The following is a 20,251-nucleotide window of genomic DNA, read 5'->3' as shown; positions in this document are numbered from 1 at the left end:
CTGCAAGGAGGCAAATACGTTAATTGTCTTTATATCTCGATTTTATATAAATTATGTTTGAATAATCTGGCATGGAGCAAGGGTCAAGAGAATTGAAGTTGAATTCTACCTAGCTCCAATAGTTACATGTAACTGAACAAGTTCACTAAGTCTTAATTCCTGATTTTGTAAAATGGGAAAACCAAGGTTAGAAATAGAATATTTTTAGTACCTTCTAGTACCAATTAGGAGGAACCAATGATGTAATGACTGAAAACAACTGTGCTATGTAGAAGAATATAATGGAATATTACTCTGCATTAAGAAAGGGATGTGAAAAACTTAGAAAAATTTGGGAAGGATTTCTATTAACTGATGAAGTGAGTAGGACCAGGTGAACAATACAAAAATACCACAATACTGGAGAGGAAAACATAACTGAAAGACTTCAGTGACTGAATCTAAATCTTTATAGGACTGATGTTCAAACATATCTACCATCTTTCAACAGAAAAGTGGCAGATTTTTAAATACAGAATGAGGCAGATATTTTCAGATACAGCCAATGTGTTGATTTATTTTGCTTAACTAAATTTATTCTTTACAAGGGAAACTTGGGGGTGGAGGAGGAAGCAGTGATATAAAAAAAAAGTGAAAAAACTTTTAAAATAATATATGTTCAATCTATCTGAGGCTTGTAAATCTTAGGTCATACATTTAAAAGGTACCTTAGTGACCATATATTCCAACATCTTCAGGATCAGAAACTGAGGCTCAGAGATGTTAAGCCATTTGTATGCAAGGTCATAAAAGTAGGAAGAGGCAGAGACAGATCCTCTGTTCCAAATCCAAGCTTTCTTTCCATTGTGCCATGCAAGTTACTACACTGTATTTCTTCCCTCCCCCTGCTTTTATTCCAGTCTGTTACTTCTAACATTTTGGCTTAGAATAACATTTAAATTAATCTAGCTGAAACATCAGATTGTTATATGATTCATGCCATAGTCTAGAATATGGCTATAGCATTGTGATTATGCATTCATAAAATGTACCACTAAGATATTTGGTGACACGCTCACCCTTTTTTATTTTATTTATTTTTTTTTGGAGGCTGGAGTTAAGTGACTTACCCAGGGTCACACAGCTAGGAAGTGTTAAGTGTCTGAGACCAAATTTGAACTCGGGTCCTCCTGAATTCAAGGCTGGTGCTCTATCCACTGTGCCACCTAACTGCCCCCACCCTTTTTTATTAATGAAACTGCAAACCCATTGGAAAAGCTCATGAGATAATTTTCTATTTTCTGTGCCTTCTTCAATCTCTGCATTGTCCTCCCACAATTCTCTATATTTTAGTAAGAAAGCAATATTTAGGATTTCTCCTTACAAACATCTTTGCATTTGGAGACATAAAACAAAGGCCTAAGATCTATCAAAATATAATTCTACTCCTCTATAACTTGACAAAATTTTTTTTGAATAGTCAAAACTGGAAGGCAGAATGGCACAACAGATAAAGGGCATGCCTTAGTATCAGGAAAATTTAGAATCACAGATTAAGAACTGGAAGAGACCTTAGCAGCCATCTAGTCCAAATGATTTATCCAAGGTCATACAAGTAGTAAGCATCAGAGATAAGATTTGGACTTGGTTCCTCAACACCAGAGCCAGTGCTTTTCCAGCTGAATCACTAAGTTCTACTTATATTTGCTACACGATCATGGTAGGTTACTCTACTCCCTTCAGTGTTTCCAGGGAGCTAAGGCTATAGTAAGACAAATTATATGTGTGTAGAAAGCGCCTACACTGATAAAATCAAGTATATGGACTAAAACCCAAAACAATCTAAGCAGAGATTATATACTCTTCCCTAAATAGGGTCAAACATGCCCAAATATCTGCTCAGACACTCTCCCACTTAGTACTCCTAGTTAGCCTATAGTCTGGTTACTCAATCCACATCCTAATGCCTATGCTTACAAGTTATTTTCCAGGACTCTATCCTAGGTCTTCTCTATGCTATCTTCCTTGATCACCTCATCAGCTTCCAAGAATACAACCATGTTTATGCAGTAGACTTCCAATGCTATTTAAGTCAGCCACACTCTCTCCTGAACTATATTATTAACATTAGCATGTTGAACTGGATGTCCATAGTCATGCCAAGCTATACATTTCCACAACAGAGATTTATTCTCAAAAAATCCCCTATTATTCCTGAGGGCTTCAGTATCCATCATTCAGGTCTGAAATGGGAGAGCTATCCTCAACATTTGCTTTCTGTTGCAAATTCTTGTCAAGTCTACCTCCATCCTCTTCTCTCCACCCACACTGCTACTATTCTAGTTTAAGCAGGTTATCAACTTTTTCCTAATTACCATAGTTTCTTAATTGGTCTCTCAACTATTTCTCTCTGATCCATCCTCCAAAAATCTACCAAATTGATATTCTTAACAAGTGAACAGTTGCTCCTCTTGTTTCTAGATAATACAAATCCTTCTTTGGCAGTTAAAGCCTATCACAATCTGACTTCTGTCTTCCTTTTCAATTTTATTTACATATTACTATACTTGACAAACTAGATTTTTGTTACATTGGCTTACTTGCTGCTTACTACATATATTTTATATTTCCACATTTGAATGCACTTACCTCTCACATCTACCTTTCAGAATTTCTAAGGTCCTTCAAAATTCAATTTAAGTAATTCCTCTTCCAAGTCTTCCTCTATATTTGTATTTAATTTTCTATGCACCTGCCCTATTCTACCATTGCAATTTAAGTTTTTTTAAACCATGGACTATTTAGTTTTTGTCTCTATAGCTCTACATCCCTAGGAGAATGCCGGGAAACACAGTAGCACTTGATAAATGCTTATTGAACTGAACTGATTCATTTAAACATTTATTTATTGGAAATTTACTTATTTTGTGTTAGATACAATGCTAACTCCTGGGGACAGTAAGACAAAATTAAAGAGAGTCTAACTCTTAGGGAACTTAAAATTATACTGATGAATACATATACACATATAAACACATAACAAAAGAGTTTGAGAGGGCTAAAAATGAGGGAGCTTCCCCGAGCCTTAAATAAAACTACAGACTGTAAAAAGTGGAAGTGAGGATGGGGTGCATTTCACATATACAAGGACAGATACTCTATAAAGACACAGAGGTAAAGGGTAGAATGTTGAGAATAGCACAAAGGTCAATTTCAGTGAAATACAGTAAGAAGCTTTAGAGACATAGGTCAAAAAAAAATCTATTTCATCTGAATAAAGAGGGAAGCTGTTCTGAACTGGATAATATAGTCATTTATTTTTATAAGATTATTTTGGCAGCAGTATGGAGGATAGATTGGGGAGAGAGACGCTAGTGGGATTAATCGGAAAACAGTTCCAATAGTTCAAGCAATATGTGATGAGGGCCTAAACTAAAGAGGAATTCATGTTATCATAGGAAAAAATACACAAATGATATTATGGGGAGCAGTTACGTGCACAATGGATACAGCACCAGCCCTGAAGTCAGGAGGACCTCAGTTCAAATATGACCTTAGACACTTAACACTTCATAGTGACCCTGGACAAGTCACTTAACCCCAATTGCCTCAAAAAAAAAAAAATTTAGAATCAATAAGATTTGACAAATGGCTAGATAGTGATGAAAGAGGAGGGGAAAGAAATAAGCATTTTTAGAGTACCTACTCTAGACCAGGCACTATGCTAAGAGCTTTAAAAAAAATATTTCATGCTGAGTGAAATGAGTACTACCAAAGAACACTGTACATGGCAACAGGAAGATTATGTAATGATCAACTCTGATAGACTTGGCTCTCCTCAGCAATACATTGATTCAAGACACTTCCAACAGACTTAGGATGGGAAATGCCATCTGCCTCCAGAGAGAGAGAACTATTGAGACTGTATGTAGATCAAAATATACTATTCTTACTATTTTTTTTTTTGGTTTGCTTTCTCCTCCTCGTGTCTTTTCCTTTTTGATTTTTCATTCAAAATAATTGCACATGCATAACACGTATCAGATTATTTTCTGTCTTGGGGAGAGGGGAAGAAAATATTTGGAACTCAAAATTTTACAAAAACAAATGTTGAAAACTATGTTTACATATAATTGAAAAAATAAGACTACTGGATTTATTTTTAATTTATCTCATCTAATTCACACAACAATGTGAAAACGAAAGAATTAAGGATAATTACAAAGTTTTGAATGTGGATAACTAGAAACAGGATGGTGATACCATGAAGGACAGGTTTGGAGGTGGTATGGAAAGAAAATGAATTTTATTTTAGATGAGTTTCATATAAGTGACGCATAAGGAAGATGTTCAATAATGTGAAACTTAGTAGAAATTAATGCTTCATCAATAAACTACTTGCAAAGAGATCAATATTTAAATATGAGAGCTAATGAGACAATCAAAATGGAGAATATACAAAGAGAAGAGGACCAAGGACAGGGCTTTTAATCATGGATGACATAATTAAGGAAACTGAGGAATTGTCTGCAGAAAGGAGAACCAGCAGAACACTTTCATGAAAACCAAGGAAATTATAAACAGGAGGAAATGGTTAACAGTCAAATTCTACAGAGATCAAGGAAGTCTTAAAGGACTGAGAAAATGCCATCAGGTTCAACAATTAAGACATATTATTAACCTTGGAAAATGTATTATCCAAATTATAATTTATCCAAGACAAATGTTGTCTATTTTACTGACAGTACTTCCTTCAGTAAACATTTATTACCTGTTTATGTTTGTTGGCTTATGGATTAAAACAATCTTTTCCACAAAATTATATCTTTCAGTCATATGAACCAGAGAAGTTTAATATCACTGATTTTTTTTTAGATTTTTCACATTTTTATTTATTATGCTTCTATTTATTTATTTACATGTACTTTGAATGAATTGTAAATATAATAAAGCATAAAATCAACGTAAGTATGTTCCAATTAAACCATTCATAGTTTATGCATGTTTCTGTGAATATCTGAATCTATGTCACACGAAAAGGAATCTGACGATATGAGTGTACAATGGACTCGTGGAACAATTTCCTATTCTCTTTATAAAATTTATGTAGTACTTGTTTGTTTTTTTGGTGATTTTGATCTTTAAAGCCAAAGCTAAAGAATATCAAGCTATAAAACTTTGGATTAGACAGAGATGGAGAAACTATGACAGTTGCTGCTTATGAAGACATTTAAGTGCTTTCTGCGCAGCCCTCTTCATTTTAGGATACTTGTGGTCCTGCTGCAGTACCAATGCTGGAGTCAATCCTATGTGCATCTGCTCTCATGCTGGGAGAACAATTTGGTTTTCAAGAGAGAGAAGAATCAGGTTCACAAAGAGTGCAAGTATTTTCTCTATAGACTATTACTGAAATATATTAGCACATAGAAAGGAGAGATACATGTACAAGAGAACTGAAATGTTTTAGAATGTAAGACAAGGGATTCAAGTTTCCTCAAAATAAAACTTATTTCTCTCTAATTGTAAAATAATTCATTGCTTTGTGGGGTATACAAGTAAGTAGTGATGAAAGTGGTGCATCTGCAATACCTGAAATAAAGAAAAGAAAGTTAAGGTGACTCTGGGTCAAAAGTTTCAAAGGCCTTAAAAAGCAAAGATCTAAGGGTAAGTCAAAGAACCTTTCATTCACATTACAAATTCCAATTACTAATAGCTGCAACAGAATATAAAAAATAGGATATGACAGTGTTATCGGACAATAGTGATGAGAAAAGCCTTTAGAGATTACTGGCCAGTATTAGCATAGTATTGTAGTATTAGCATAAAATAAAATTTATATTTTGTTATAGAAGCTAAATACTTACCAGCTGGTGCTAAAGATTTCAATGCTTCCAAAAGATGTGGACTAGAGAATTTAACCAAGCATCTGAAAGGTTCTTCCCTTTCAGCCAAGATACCATTTTTAGAGTCAATTTTGAATTTGGTTTCAAGCTGTCAATAAAGAGATAAATATATAAGCACATTTTTAAAAGACTATTATAAACAGGTTGAGAAATCAAATGGATCAAAAACTGGGCTCAGGACCAAGATTCAAGTCATGCCTTTGATATTATTTCCTGTGTGATCTTAAGCAAATAAACAAGCAATAAAAATAGAAAAGGCTTCAATCTGTATTCAGTCTTCCTAAATTCTTTCTCTGAAGGAAGACAGCATTTTTCATCATATGTCCTTCAGAATTATTGTCTTTGTACACATTCTATGTCTATTTCATAGAGAACAGTGCACATGCATCAGAAGTTAAGTCATTCACAGATGATCATCATACAACATAGCTGCTATTGTGACAATGTTCTGGTTCTCACTTCTATTCACATCAGTTCATATAAATCTTCTAGGCTTTTCTGAAATTCTCCTGCCCATCATTTCTTACAGCAAAATAGTTGATATTTATATACTTGATGAAAAAAATTAATATTTTTGGGTGCCATTTTAATGTTAAAAAAATCTCATATTCAACTAATTAGTATTATTCAGTAAGCTCTTATTTGTATACTGTTGTTCTGAACATCAACAATTTACAAATGTATGTGTTTTTTAAGTAAAATTTTTTAATCTTGCTAAGAAAAAGCAGTATAATGAAAATTATTTTTAGTTTAATATGCTGTTTAAATATTCTTTTGTAAAAGAAACCTCTATTCCTTTATATCAAAGTTATTAAATTGGTATTTTGGGAAATTCCACAGAGATAATGCACATGGATTTCAGCAAGGTATTTAACATAGTCTCTCAAATTATCCGAGGGGACAATATCAAAAGATATGGGCAAAATGACAATAATAATTAACGAATTTAGCAATGGTGGAATGATCAGACTAAAAGAGCAGTCATGTCTTGGAGATAAGTCTACCTCAAGATTTCAAGTGAGGTATCTATAGTCTTACGCTTGTAACTTTTTGAAGCCACAATAAGATACTTATCAAATTCACAGATGACATGAAAGAGAATAGTTAATTATGTTGGAACGACAGCTAGAATTAAAAAAAATTTTTTTTTAAATATTGAAATTAAACAGATAAATATTAAGTGCTATACTTGGATTAAAAAAATAAGTTGTAGAATTGCAAGAAGACATGACTAGACAGCATTGGCTAGGAAGTGAGAACCAGAACATTGTACACAATAGCAGCCATGTTGTATGATGATCAGCTTATGAATAACTTAACTATTCTGATACATGTGCACTACCTCTATGAAATAGACAGAGAATGTTCACAAAGAAAATTCTGAAGAACATATGGTGAAAAATCTTCCTCCAGAGAAAGAAGTTAGGAAGGGGAAAAACTAGAGAGTTTGGATCGCCAACTCAGTATAAATCAATAGCTTGGTTTATATGTCAGTATTTAAAGGAGCTATACTTTCAGGAGGATGGTTATCACCACCACTCTATAACTTAGCAGATGGTTGTTGAGAGCCATGGTAGCTAAAATATATTTTATATATAAGAATAACTTTCATCAAGTTGGTAAGGACACTCTCCAAACATAAATTGGCCAGTCCCCAGACACCACCACCTCAGGCCATGTAGCAACACCTTTCAGCTGGGATTAAGACTGAGTTTGAACTTTTACTCTATTGCAATATTCTTCAAAGAGACAGTCATTTCTGTCTTTAATGAAGTGAAAGTATGATGTGACAGGCAAAACAAAAAGCAAAAATATTTGACTTCATTCATTAATAGAAACATAGTGTTCAAATTGAGGGTGATGAGACTACCACTATTTTCCTACTTTAAGCCAGCCAAAGCTGGGGTACTGGGTTCAATTCTAGGAAACACATTTTAGGAAGGACATTGACAATATTGGAGAGTATCTAAAGGAAGTGAACCAGCATAGTCATCTCCTGTCTGTTTTATGTGAGGATCACTTCAAGGAACTGGCATTATTTAGTTGGAGAAAATAAAACTTAGATGGGGATATTATTAATCAATTTAGGAATTTGAAGGGTTGATAGATATATGGAAAAGAGATTAAACTTGGTTTGCTCGCTTATTTGAGTGTATCATATAATATATTCAGTATATTCTTGTTCATATGTGGGTTGGACCAAATGTCTTTCTGGGATCTCTCCCAACTGTAATTCTATGACACTAAGTAGCCCATGCTGGGACAAAAAACAAAACAAAAACAAAAAAAACACTGGTATAATATAAAGTTAACATTACAGACAATCTCTACCTTATACTGTGCAAATTCTATTCTTGGTTGGACATAATCCCCAAAAGTTTCCCGTGTCACTCTTTGGATTCTTTGCTTCTCTTTTACATTCTCATTAATGATCCTTGGGTCCACTGTGGGTACAGGAGATAAAAGTATTTAAAATTTCTGGATTATCAGAAACACATTTTATTCCTAAAGAACTTTTTTTGTAATATAAAATTAAAAAAAAATTACAACAGCTTCAAAATGTATTAATTACCAATTATACATACTACAGTATTACAAGGTAGTTAAAAAGAGAGATAGCTTTATTATAGTAGAAAGACAAGATTTGGAATCAAACTATCTGGATTCAAAGCCTATCACTTTGGGCAAGTCACATGGTTGTTGTGATTTAATCTCTTTATTTGCAATACTACCACAGAGGGCTGTCATGAGAATCAAAATTTGATAATGTATATAAATGGCTTTGTAAACATAAAACACAATAAAAATATCAGCCATTACATGTGTTTTTGGTTTAGATCTGTAATTCATCTGTGTGTAATTCATCCCTTTTTACTAATGGAGAAGGCATGTGCTCTACAACTTAAGAGCTGCCCAGGGATAGTTAAATAGTTAAGTGGCACAGGGTCACCAATTAATACATGTCAGAAGGAGTACTTGAAAACCCAGATCTTTTTGATTCTTAAGTCAGATGCCTATCCTCTATGTCACAGATACCTCTTGATTAGGAAATTGCAAAGATTAAAAGGCACAGTCCTCGTGCTTATGATGTTCACAATCTAATCAAAGAAAAGGCACACATTCAAACAAATATGTAATTTTAACAAAAAGAAACCACAACTATACTAGTTACCATCAATAACCAATGAAATTCACTTAGCTCAAGCTCCCTTCTTTGGACTCTCATAGAATTCTGAGTCTCTCTTTTGTCACTTAACTCATTATCTTGTTAATACAATTTTTATTTCCTCTATTAAATAAAATCTCCACTAGGGTATGAATCATATCTTATATGGGCCATGTACTATACATCACCAAGCCCAAGGCCTTGGGCATAGAAAACACTAAATAAATATTTGTTGAATGAGTGAATTCAAGGGCTGGCATCCCTGGTTCAGCTGTTGCTAGCCATCCCAATCTGATGTTATCTTCCCTTCCATTTCCAGTTCTCATTGGATATACAGTGCTTTACTAATGCCTTAATGTGCAAAGGTACAGCTTATATTGACCTGGACTCCCTTTAGATACACAGTAATTTTTAAAAATTGCCAATGAAAACATCACATCTTTTGACACTCCAAATGCTGGGTCCTTCTCTCAAAACACCCAAACTCATAGGGCTAGATTAATTTGTATATATACTCCTTGCTCAGCCACCCAATAACTTCTCCTCCTTGGAAATTTAGATCATCATATTTAACTATCCTTTCTCTATCAATTCTTGAACCTATTTGTAATGAAAGACCTAATAAGTTTCATACAAAATAGGGAAGAACTTTATAGTATTTATGGCTGTCCAAAAATGACTAGATAATCACAAAATATGTTCCTTGTCATATCAAGCAGGAGAGGCTAGCATTAATGATGTTAAAGGAACAATGGAAAGAGTCATTTTTGACAGACTTTTTTTTAACAATACAATGGATCTCCTTGTTAAGAAATTTTCTATCAAAAATCTGAACAAAACATAAGGTTGTCACATTAAAAATACTCTAGTACTTTAAATGTAAACAAATTATTTACACATGAGAAATAATTCAATGTGCAAGGTCTATACATCCATTCAAACTGACAAAGATTTCCAACTTTCAAATATCAGATTTTTCATTTATAAACTGTTACGATTATTTAGTCTCAAATTCAAACGGAATATGGATACCCTAATTTCATAATTTAAAGGATGAGGAAAAGTTTGTGGAGTCTTTGATTATATAAATCATATATATAAATTCTACTTTATTCTAGTATTTAAGTCTGATTAATAAGAAAAGGTAAATGGAAGAGGAATAAATAAATAATAGGTTGGATTAGAGAGTAGGTCAAATTGATGAAATAGGAAAGAGATTTGATTAGTTCATGCCTAAAATGGAGATGGATGACAGACTAAAGAAGATAAAGAAAAGTAAAGCGAAATTATCAAGTTGTTAAGAGGTCATAATTGACTAATTTGTAAGGGATTTAACTAGATACAGGGGTGAAGAATAAATACCCACAAAGTGTTTTTAATAGTTGAAATCAACCATTAAAGTATATACAAATAAGAGGACATAAATATTATTCAATGACTGACTATTAAGTGTGCAATGATCATACTTCTGCCACTGCTGAATGATTATTATCTGTATTCCCAAGTATAGCTTCATCTTTCTCTCTGACAATGCCAAATTGTTAGGAAGAATGAAGTATTATAGAGGAATCAGGAGAAGTTTTAATGAGGGAGGAAAAAAAAAAAGAATGGCAGATGGGAGGAGGGAAAATGGTGCTTGACAGCTTACTGGGAAATCTGATGAAATGTGTCACAAAGAATAAAAAAAACTGTTTGGTTATGGCTTTAAAAAATATTTGAGGCTCTTGCTAAAAGTAGAGATCTGGATGCTCTGATGAGGAAGATGCTTCTAAAGAATGGTATAGCAGAAGCTATCAGGTTGTGAAATGGATAAAAAGAGGGAGTCAGGAAGACCTAAAATTCAAATTCAGCTTCAGACATGTATTAGCTTTGTAGAGTTTAGCCACTTAGCTTGTCAGTATTCTAAAATGTTAAAAAAAAAATAAAAAAAATGTAAAAACAACGATAGCACCTACCTCCCAGGATTGTTGGGAAGATAAAATAGGACAATAATTATAAAACACTTTATAAAACTTAAAGGAGCTACATAAATGCCAGCTTTTCATTATTGTTCTTTAGTTGTTTCAATTGTGTCCAACTCTTCACGACTCATTTGTAGTTTTCTTGGCAAATAGTTTGCAATTTGACACTAGAATGGTTTGTGATTTCCTTCTCTTGCTTTATTCAGACATCTGCTGGAGTACACTGACAAAAACAGTAGTCAATAACTTCTTGAATTACTCTATAGATTATTTCATCCTAAGGGAAATTTTATTCTGATATTATTCTCACTAACAGGGAGGAAGTTATATAATTGGGGTACAAAAGATGGGTATCTTGGGGGGGGCCTGTGATCATTTCCTCCAAGAATTTATGAAGAAGGGGATGTAATCTCGACATAGTCTAATATAAACTCTAGATTTTAGGTGAGCTTAGTAGAGATTACATGGCAAGGAAACATTTCTCAAAAAAACCTCCTTTTAGTTCAACTGAAAATAGTAGAAGGAAATATTTCTCCAGCCTAAAATACTTTACTTGCATTAGGAAAGTGTATAAAAAGGGTAAAAACAAAAGCTAAGGTCTAAGAAAATGGATTAAGCCTAGTAACTAAATTTAGAAAGGAAAAAAAAGCATGTCTTCCAGTTAAGATCCCTGCCTCCTCAAGAAGTGACTGGCATTATAACCCACCCATGAGTAGTGTTTTCTTCTATTCTGGCACTACTTGGGCTCTTAGAATCCCTTTCTATTTATAAGGGATGGAGTTGTTCATCACATTCAAACCGTCTAGTCAAGGAATGAAGAAAAAGTTTTTACTATATTAAGTAACTATTGTTATTTTACTTTTTAGATGAAGATTTTAATTAACCCTAAACTGTATTTTAATATATTAATGACCTTTTTGTTGAATTTTGAATTGCCTCAAATTGCTAGGTGGTACTGTGGATATGAGTCCCCAATCTGGAGTCAGGAAGACTCATGTTCGTGAGCTCAAATCCACCTCTGTGTGTGATTCTAGAAAGGCACTTAAAGGTATTTGCTTCAGGTTCTTCATCTGTGGAGGGGAGAAGGAAATTGAAAACCTCTTCAGTATCTTTGCCAAGAAAACCCTAAATGGGGTTGGCCGATTAAGATATCTGACAGATATCTGAGAGCACTGGGGGAATGGAACTGTCAATCTGGACATTCTATAAATTCTATACTTGATTTTAGATGAATGTCAAATTATTAAAAATTGTTTCTGGAAGAGTTCTATCTAAAATGCAGAGTATAGTATTTGGTTACCCCCCCCCCCACCACCAACATTAGATTAGCTTCAAGGGACTAAAATAGAATGGGAGAAGTAAGTCCAGGAAGAATGGGAGATTTTTAAGAATGAAATCCTGAAGACAGAATGGAAATAATTCCAATATGAGGTAAAGTAAAATGTGTCTTAAGCAAAAACCAATTGAGATTTTTTAAAAGAAATGTACAAAAGATGGACACAACAGTAGATGAGAGAATGAATATTTTGGCACAGTTCAATAAAAAAAGAATATGGAATAGTAAAGCTAAAGCTTGTAAGGAAAGCTAAAGAGGCTACATATATATATATATATATATATATATTTTTTTTTTTCCCCCCCCTGTTTTAGCTGTATTGAGAGAAAAAAAGTGGATCACAGAAAGGAGAGGATCCTTAGAGTGGATGGACCTTTAGAGTGGAACAGACAAGAGAGAAGAGAGGCTCAAGTCTTATTTTGTCTCTTTTCTCAAACTTGGAAAGTGGATCTTATACTGAAAGAGAAAACAGAAATAACTCAACAGGAGAAGATACCTGAGATAAAGCAAAAGAAAGCGAGTACTTAGTAATCTAGGTTAATTCAAATTACCCTGGGGCAACTAGGTGCTGGGAGATAGATCTGTTTGCCTAAGTTTCTTCATATGTAGAGATCTAGAGCAGGAAATGGCAAATCACTTTGATACCTTTGCCAAGAAAACCTCAAATAGAGTCATGGACATGACTGAAAATGACTGAACCACAACAAATTCAAACCATCCAGTTCTGTTAATTCTGCTATATCATAATGCAGAAAACTACCACTTTACAATAACTTTTAAGCCACAGCCTTTCCCATATCCACTTTCACAAGCAAATTTCAGACTTTTAAGTAAAGAGCCATATTTACGGTATATCTTCTGATACAGTAGGACCTATTAATGGAGGAAGGATGTTCTGCATTCTATCCCCATCATAGCTGCACCAGTAACCCATCAGCTTTGCAACCCAGGCCCACTGTGAATGGAGGCTGTAGACAACTGCCATTATTTAATTATAATATTTATGTATTTCTTAGTCATATAACATGAATAAAACATTTTTATTAGGTTCTCATTTTTAAAATGTATCACTGAAGAAGTTTTTAAAAGTTGTGTTCCTAAACCCATTTATCTATAGAAGCACCTCTGGTTTTTATTTTGAGAATTTTGAATAGCAAGGTGATTTTTAGGTAGATATCCATCACTATCTTATAGCTGAACTGTTTCCTCTTCCAATACTAAAAAGAAATGTCTGATGTGCAACTGAATCAGTCAGTTGACATCTGGAAGACCCTGGAAAATGAAAGAGACTGCACAAAATTGAAGAAAAGCAAATGATGTTCCAATTTCCAAAAAGAGAAGATAACAGTCTTCAAACTACAGGCCAGTGAGCTTAATGCATCGTTAAAAAGATAGGGGGGAAGGAGAAAGAGAAGCTAGAAAGGGAAGCAATGATTACAAAGAAACAGCACAGCTTCATGAAGAACAAATGCCAAATAAACCTCCTCTATTTTTGTGAGATAAACTAGTTGTAGATATAAGTTTACCTAGGCTTTAGGGAAGCATATGCAATCTCATGCTTTTCTTGTGGAGATGATGGATTAGACAATCACAAAATTACATGGCTTCAAAATAACTGAAAGGACAGACTCAAAGTGCAGTTGTATTTCAGTATCATCAGCATGACAGAAGTATCCAATGTAGTGCTTGCCTCTGTGTTAGGTAACATTTTTATTAATGACTTTTAAAAAGACATATTTCTTTATAAAATTAAATCTGTAGGTGATACAAAGCTGCTGAAAAAGATATGGGGGACTTAATGTGCTTAATATGACTCAAGAGTGTATAAATTGTGAGCCCCTTAACAGCAAAGATTTTGTCTTGACTTTTATTTTCTGGTCTTTTCTTGTGTCCTCAGTACTCAGCACAGTGTCTGGCATATGGTAGATGTTGAATAAATACTCCTTGATTGATGTGCAATCAGAAAAGGTTATTCTGATCTTTGCCCATATTAAGGGAGGCATAAAAGCTTCCAGGAATAGGGTAGTATTAGTTCCTATTATTTTATCCTACTTCCTATTATTAGTTTTTAGTTCCACTATTCTCTGTCCTTGTTAGATCTTCTCTGGAAGACTGGTCATTTCTAGGAACCATGTTTAAGAAAGATATTCATACAGTGAAAGGCAATCAGGAAATTAAAAAGGTTCGAGTTCATGTCACATAAAAATAGGCTGAAGGAAATTGGCATGTTCTGAATGGAGAAAAGACTTGGAGGAAACTTGATAGGTTTTCAAGTGAAAGAGGTATCATGTGAAGGAAAGATTATATTTGTTCTGTTTGGCCACAAGGAACAGAAGGTAGAAGTTACAAAGAACACATTTTACTTTTTGATGTCAGGAAAAACTTCCTCTCAATTTTAATTGTTCTAAGGTGGAACTGGCTATCTTATTCTTCCTCCTTGCAAAGCCTGGATGACCACTTAATAGAAATGTTATAATGTGGAATCTTTTATGTATAGGTTGAACTAGATAGATAGCTGCTTAAGTTCTTTCCATCTCTCAAAGTCAGTAAAAATAAGTTTCTGACAAATTCTGTTGAAGATATGGATAATCTTTTTTTTTCAATAAAGATTTAATTTTTATCATTCACAAGGTATGTTGACAAATCATAAGATCTCTTAATACATTATCTTAGTGAATAAGATAAAAAGATTAATAGAAATGTTAAAAGTACTGAAATACATAACCAGTTTATTATGAAGAGAAAATTAAATCTGTTACCTATTTCATTCTCAGTATTTCCTTCTTGTAAAGGTGTAAAACAGTAAGTTTGAAAATCCTGAAGAAAGAAATTTGATGTTAGTTTGATGATAGTCTATTTTTGAAAATAATATTCTAATTTATCTGGCAAGAGTTAATTATCAGAAAATTCTGTTTCTCCTATTAAATTAAGTTTTGTTTTATTTTTTCAGTGCATTTTTATGATTAAAATGACCCTCTCCCAAATTAAAGATAATAAAAAACACACACACACACAAAAAAAAAAACCCACCCAATCCCATAAACCAAAAATTAAAGCTTCAATATTACCAGTCTGGTATAACAAATTTCCTTATTAACCATGTCCAAAAATTTATGTTTTCCACATTTTAGTTCATCAATTTTTCTTTCTAGTACTTCCTGTAGGGGTATGTTGGCTATATATGCAGGAATTTTGATCATTTAAGTGGCTTTATCAGTGTACTTTGCTTAAGTCTATTTCAGTTAATTTTGGAAAACTTTTGGGGTTCCTTAAACATATCATCATCTTCAATTCTGATGGACATGGCCCTCTTCAACAATGAGATAAACCAAATCAGTTCCAATAGAGCAGTAATGAACTGAACCGGCTACACCCAGCAAAAGAGCTCTGGGAGACAACTATGAACCATTACATAGAATTCCCAAAACCTCTATTTTTGTCCGCCTGCATTTTTGATTTTCTTCACAGGCTAATTGTACACTATTTCAAAGTCTGATTCTTTTTGTACATATATTGTATTTAATTTGTACTTTAACATATTTAAAACATATTGGTCAACCTGCCATCTGAGAGAGGGGGTGGGGGGGAAGAAGGGGAAAAATTGGAACAAAAGGTTTTGCAATTGTCAATGCTGAAAAATTATCCATGCATATATCTTGTAAATAAAAAGCTAATAATAAAAAAAAGCATACCATCATCTTTAAAAAGCAATAATTTTGCCTATGCTCATTCCCTCAATTTATTTTTTCTTGTTACAACTAGCCTTTCTAGCACTATGTTAAAAAGTAATATTTTATTTAAAATACCTGCATCAATGTTCATTAGACATACTGTTTTTCTTTGTTTTGTCTCTTCATGCTTTATAGATCAGGACAATATTTGTACAAAGTCAGTGACTAGAAGGGTATCTTTTTTTTTTTATTATTTTAAACCACTTATGTAGTTTTAGAATTGTTCTTTGAAACTTTGATAAAATTCATGTGTAAATTCATCTAGTGCTTGAGATTATTTTTTCAATTTTTCAGAGTTTTTATGCCTTATTCAGTTTCTCTTTCTGATAACAGACTAGTCTAAGCACTCCTTTGTTAATATGGGCATTTTATATTTTTCTAAGTATTCACTAATTTCTTCTAAGTTATAAGTTGCATATAATTAGGAAAAATGCTTTCTGAAAATTCCCCTATTTTCTCTATAATAATAAGTTCTCCTTTTGTTTCATTTTTGATAGGAACTAATTGTTTATCTACTCTATTAATTTTTTTAAAGCAGTTCCTACTTTTATTTATCAATTTAGTGGTTTGTTTTTTACTCTTAATTGTATTTATCTTTCCTTTTCAAAATTCCTACTTATTTAATTTAGAATTTTCAATTTGTTCCTCAAATTTTTTAAATCACATACCCCATTGATTGGTTTCTTTTCTTTTTCGCTGATGAAAATGTTTAATTTAAATTTTCCTCTTAGAACTGCTTTAGTTGCATCCCAGAAATTGGTATGTATTCTCATTGTTATTTTTCCTGTTTAAATGTTCTATTGTTTCTGTGATTTATTCTTGACCCACTAATTCTTTAAAATCATTTTATTTAATCTCTAATTACCTTTAAGATCTTTAAGGGACCTTTATTGAAGATAATTTTCATTACACTGTATTTAGTAAATGCTGGAGAGGGAAAATGGCAAAACCACTCCAGTATCTTTGTCTGGAAAGCCCAAATAATGTCAAAAGAGTTTGACATGACTGAAAGATGACTAAACAACAAAATCTGTAAATAATGTGTTTAATATTATTATACTTTCCTACATTTTTTAAAGTGAAATATTTATTTTCCAACATGTAGTAAATTTTTGTAAAGATACTGATAGGGGTTGAGATCCCTTTAAGATTTCCTTTCTGATTCCCCAACCCCCCACAGTTTCTTCCTTATCTGAAAAGCCCACCAGAACTTAGGGCACTGCCCACAAACTCCTTTTAGGTATAAAAGAGTCAAGCTGGAGTTCTCTCTTTGCAGGAGCCCTTTCCCCCAAACATGGCATCCTTCTGGCCATATACCTGCCCCCCCCAGTGACCACCTTTGGCCCTGGCGTTTTTCTGACTAAACTTTACTTCCAAATTCCTACAATAAACCTTTTATTTATCAATCTAGGTTTTCCGGCCTGTAAATTCATTTACAGGGGGCACTGCGCCTCATGGGATCTTTGCGCCGACCAACGAGGTTCCCCCTTTCCTTTCTCTCATCATTTGGTGGCCGTGTACAAGGACCCCGAAAATTGTTAGCCTGAAAACTAACCTTAACATTTTCAGGTCTCTCAGAACCAATCTTCCGTTCTTAGCAGTTCGCGCAGCTTCCGGGAAGAATATCTGTGTTCCTACCCTCATCTCACTATCTCTCTCTTTTTTTTTCCCCCCCTATCTCTAAAACATAGTGGGCAAGCAGACCAAGTTTGGGCTGCAAGCAAAAGTCTCCTATGGAGACTACTTGCATTTCAGGAAAAAGGCCTCCTTTTGTCTTACTCTCCAACTCTAGAGATAATAAGAGAAAGGCTGCAAGAATTTGGAAAACTAAAAGCTTTTACCTCTCTAGACACACCTCTGCCTGGAAGCTAGGTTTGGAGAAAGCTACTTCCAGGACAAAAGACCTTCTCTACCAAGGCATTTCTAATCCCTTTATCTCCACAGAAAAGCCTGCCCTCAGGCCAGAACTCTGAAACACAAGGGAGAAAGTGTCTTTTCTTTACCGCTCCCCCACCATGTGGCCATTCTGAGGATCCCATCCCTCTTGGGTCCCAGGCCAGCAGTCTCCTTGATCTCTTCTAGGGTAGAATCTGTGTTTGAGCCCCTCTCACACTCCACTGTAGTGGTCAGGCTGTAGCCACGAGGAGGTGAACTTGGAGATGTGTTTCTACCTGACCACGTGAGCCTTTACCTTTGCCACAGGAGAAGCACTGGGTAAGATAACATCTCTCCCTTCCCCCATCCTCTCTCTTTTCCAACCTCTCCCAAGTGGCTTGGCAACCCGCCATTTAAATGCTTCCATCCTGTCCCCTTCTTGGGGAACAGCGGGGAGATTGGACTCAATCTTTTCAAGATCTCTAGAAGTTTCCTACTGACTTTTAAAAAGGTACTTTGCCGCAACTCTGAACACCCTTCCCATAGCTTTTACCTGGCTCTTAAAGGAGCCAAGGCTTTCAGCCCTTTCAGAGAATTAGCTTGTCCCATACATTTTAAAATGGGACTCAGTTTCCTGATTTAGTCATCCTACATTAGAACAGTTTCTCCTCCCAGCTTTTCACTGTAGCAACCTTTCACTAAGAGGTTTTTCCATGAAGCCTCAGGGCATACCTACCTGCTCTGGGACAGAAAAAGCCTAGACAGAGAATTTAAACTGCTCAGCCTCTAGGTCTCCGTAATCTTGCAGGTGAGAACTGATTTTTCTCTCAGTACAAGACTTTTAGCTCCTAGCGGACTCTCCTATTTTTTTCTCTCGATTGGCATTCTATGCCCACTGCCAACAATTAAAGATTTCTAAGCCCAGTCCTGGCCAGACTGAAAAAAAAAAAAAAAGAAACCTTTAGGATGATGGCTGGGGAATAAAATTCCAAATCAAGGCAAATTAATTAAGAGAGTGAGAATAATTTCTTTTCTTTTTTTTTTTTTTCTCTTTCATCTCCTGACTGCAGGCAGGCAGGTGTGAATTAAAGAGATTGAAACTATTTAAAAACACTCCTTAGCCACTTTTAATTTGGCGCCTCTCTAGAATCTTTCTCTGTTCTGACAGTTTTCTTTTACTGACTCAGTTTCCTTAAACTGGCTCTTGCCTTAACTTGAATATCTCCAATTAATGTCTGACTTTTCCCCCACACCCTACTCATTAAAGGATGGGGGTGGGGTAGGATCTTCCACTCATCCACTGCTCTGCTAGCACCTAAATGCTAGCTGCCTTCCCCTCCCCTTTCCTCTTCTAACAGAGTAGGGAGGGGCCACGTGGGATTTCTCCACACCCACCTTCTGAAGAGAGGCTTGGCTTTGGCAAAAGGTTCTTTGAGATAGGCCCGTCTTTAAATTAATTGATCTCTTTTTTTTTTTTTTTAAGACTCGTTAAAACTGGGGGACTTGCTAAAATGTTTGACTATTGCTTTGTATGAAAGAAACTGTGGGGGGTTGGGGAATCAGAAAAATATTACAAGGAATCTCAACCCCTATCAATACCATATACATCTGAGTTGAATATAAGTTTCTTATTTCCATTCAATAGTATTCAGAAATATTTATCTTTATAAATTTTTCTTAAGTTCTATTTAGACATAATTTCATTCTTATTTAGCTTTTGGTTAAATGTCTAGAATCTGAAAGGGGTAAATAAGTTCCTATTACATTACAGCTTTACTAGCCACTTTTCCTTCAAATATGATTCATTTTTCCTTAAGTATTTAGATGTTTTATTATTAGGTTCATATATATTAAGTAGTGACATTAGTACCTTATTTATATTATAGGACTTTTAGCCATAATATAATTTCCTTGCTTATCTTTTTTATTTTATTACTGTAGCCTTATTTGAAATTGTTTTGATTTTTAGTTCAGCTAAAGCATAAATGATTTTAACTATGTATTTATTGTGTCTCTTGCAAGCAACATATTGTTAAGTTTTGCTATTTTCATTTTTTCCTATTCTTTTCTATTTTGTAGGTGAATTCATTCCATTGTGCTATTTCTCTCTATCCCTTTCTCTTGAAATTTTCCCTCTTTATTCCCATCAAACCTCTTTTACACAGAAGAATGTGTCAGTTAAAAAGGAATCTGCCTAACATTTGTGATAATGAAGGGACCCCCAAAACTAAAAATCCTTGAAGGAGAAAATCTCCTTCAACTCTGCTTCAGTGAGAGACCCCCTACTCAGGGAAATAAGA

The 20,251-nt window shown here is 34.2% G+C and overlaps 1 protein-coding gene across 3 annotated transcripts in view; it reads right to left on the bottom strand.

The window, feature by feature from the left end:
• Positions 1 to 4,843: 4,843 nt before the first annotated feature.
• CENPN (centromere protein N) overlaps positions 4,844 to 20,251 on the bottom strand; it is a 37,234-nt gene continuing 21,826 nt past the window's right edge. For all 3 annotated transcript variants that reach the window (XM_074288214.1, XM_074288213.1, XM_074288212.1), the window contains exons 8-11: positions 15,105 to 15,162; positions 8,214 to 8,326; positions 5,844 to 5,970; positions 4,844 to 5,568 (exon numbers count right to left, since the gene is read on the bottom strand). In XM_074288214.1, coding sequence (XP_074144315.1) covers positions 5,486 to 5,568; positions 5,844 to 5,970; positions 8,214 to 8,326; positions 15,105 to 15,162 — 381 coding nt within the window. In that variant the 3' untranslated portion in view covers positions 4,844 to 5,485. The remainder of the gene's footprint in view (positions 5,569 to 5,843; positions 5,971 to 8,213; positions 8,327 to 15,104; positions 15,163 to 20,251) is intronic.

The sequence above is a fragment of the Sminthopsis crassicaudata genome, chromosome 2, assembly GCF_048593235.1.
Source record: "Sminthopsis crassicaudata isolate SCR6 chromosome 2, ASM4859323v1, whole genome shotgun sequence".
Classification (NCBI taxonomy): domain Eukaryota; kingdom Metazoa; phylum Chordata; class Mammalia; order Dasyuromorphia; family Dasyuridae; genus Sminthopsis; species Sminthopsis crassicaudata.
This window is presented reverse-complemented; position numbering and strand designations above follow the sequence as displayed.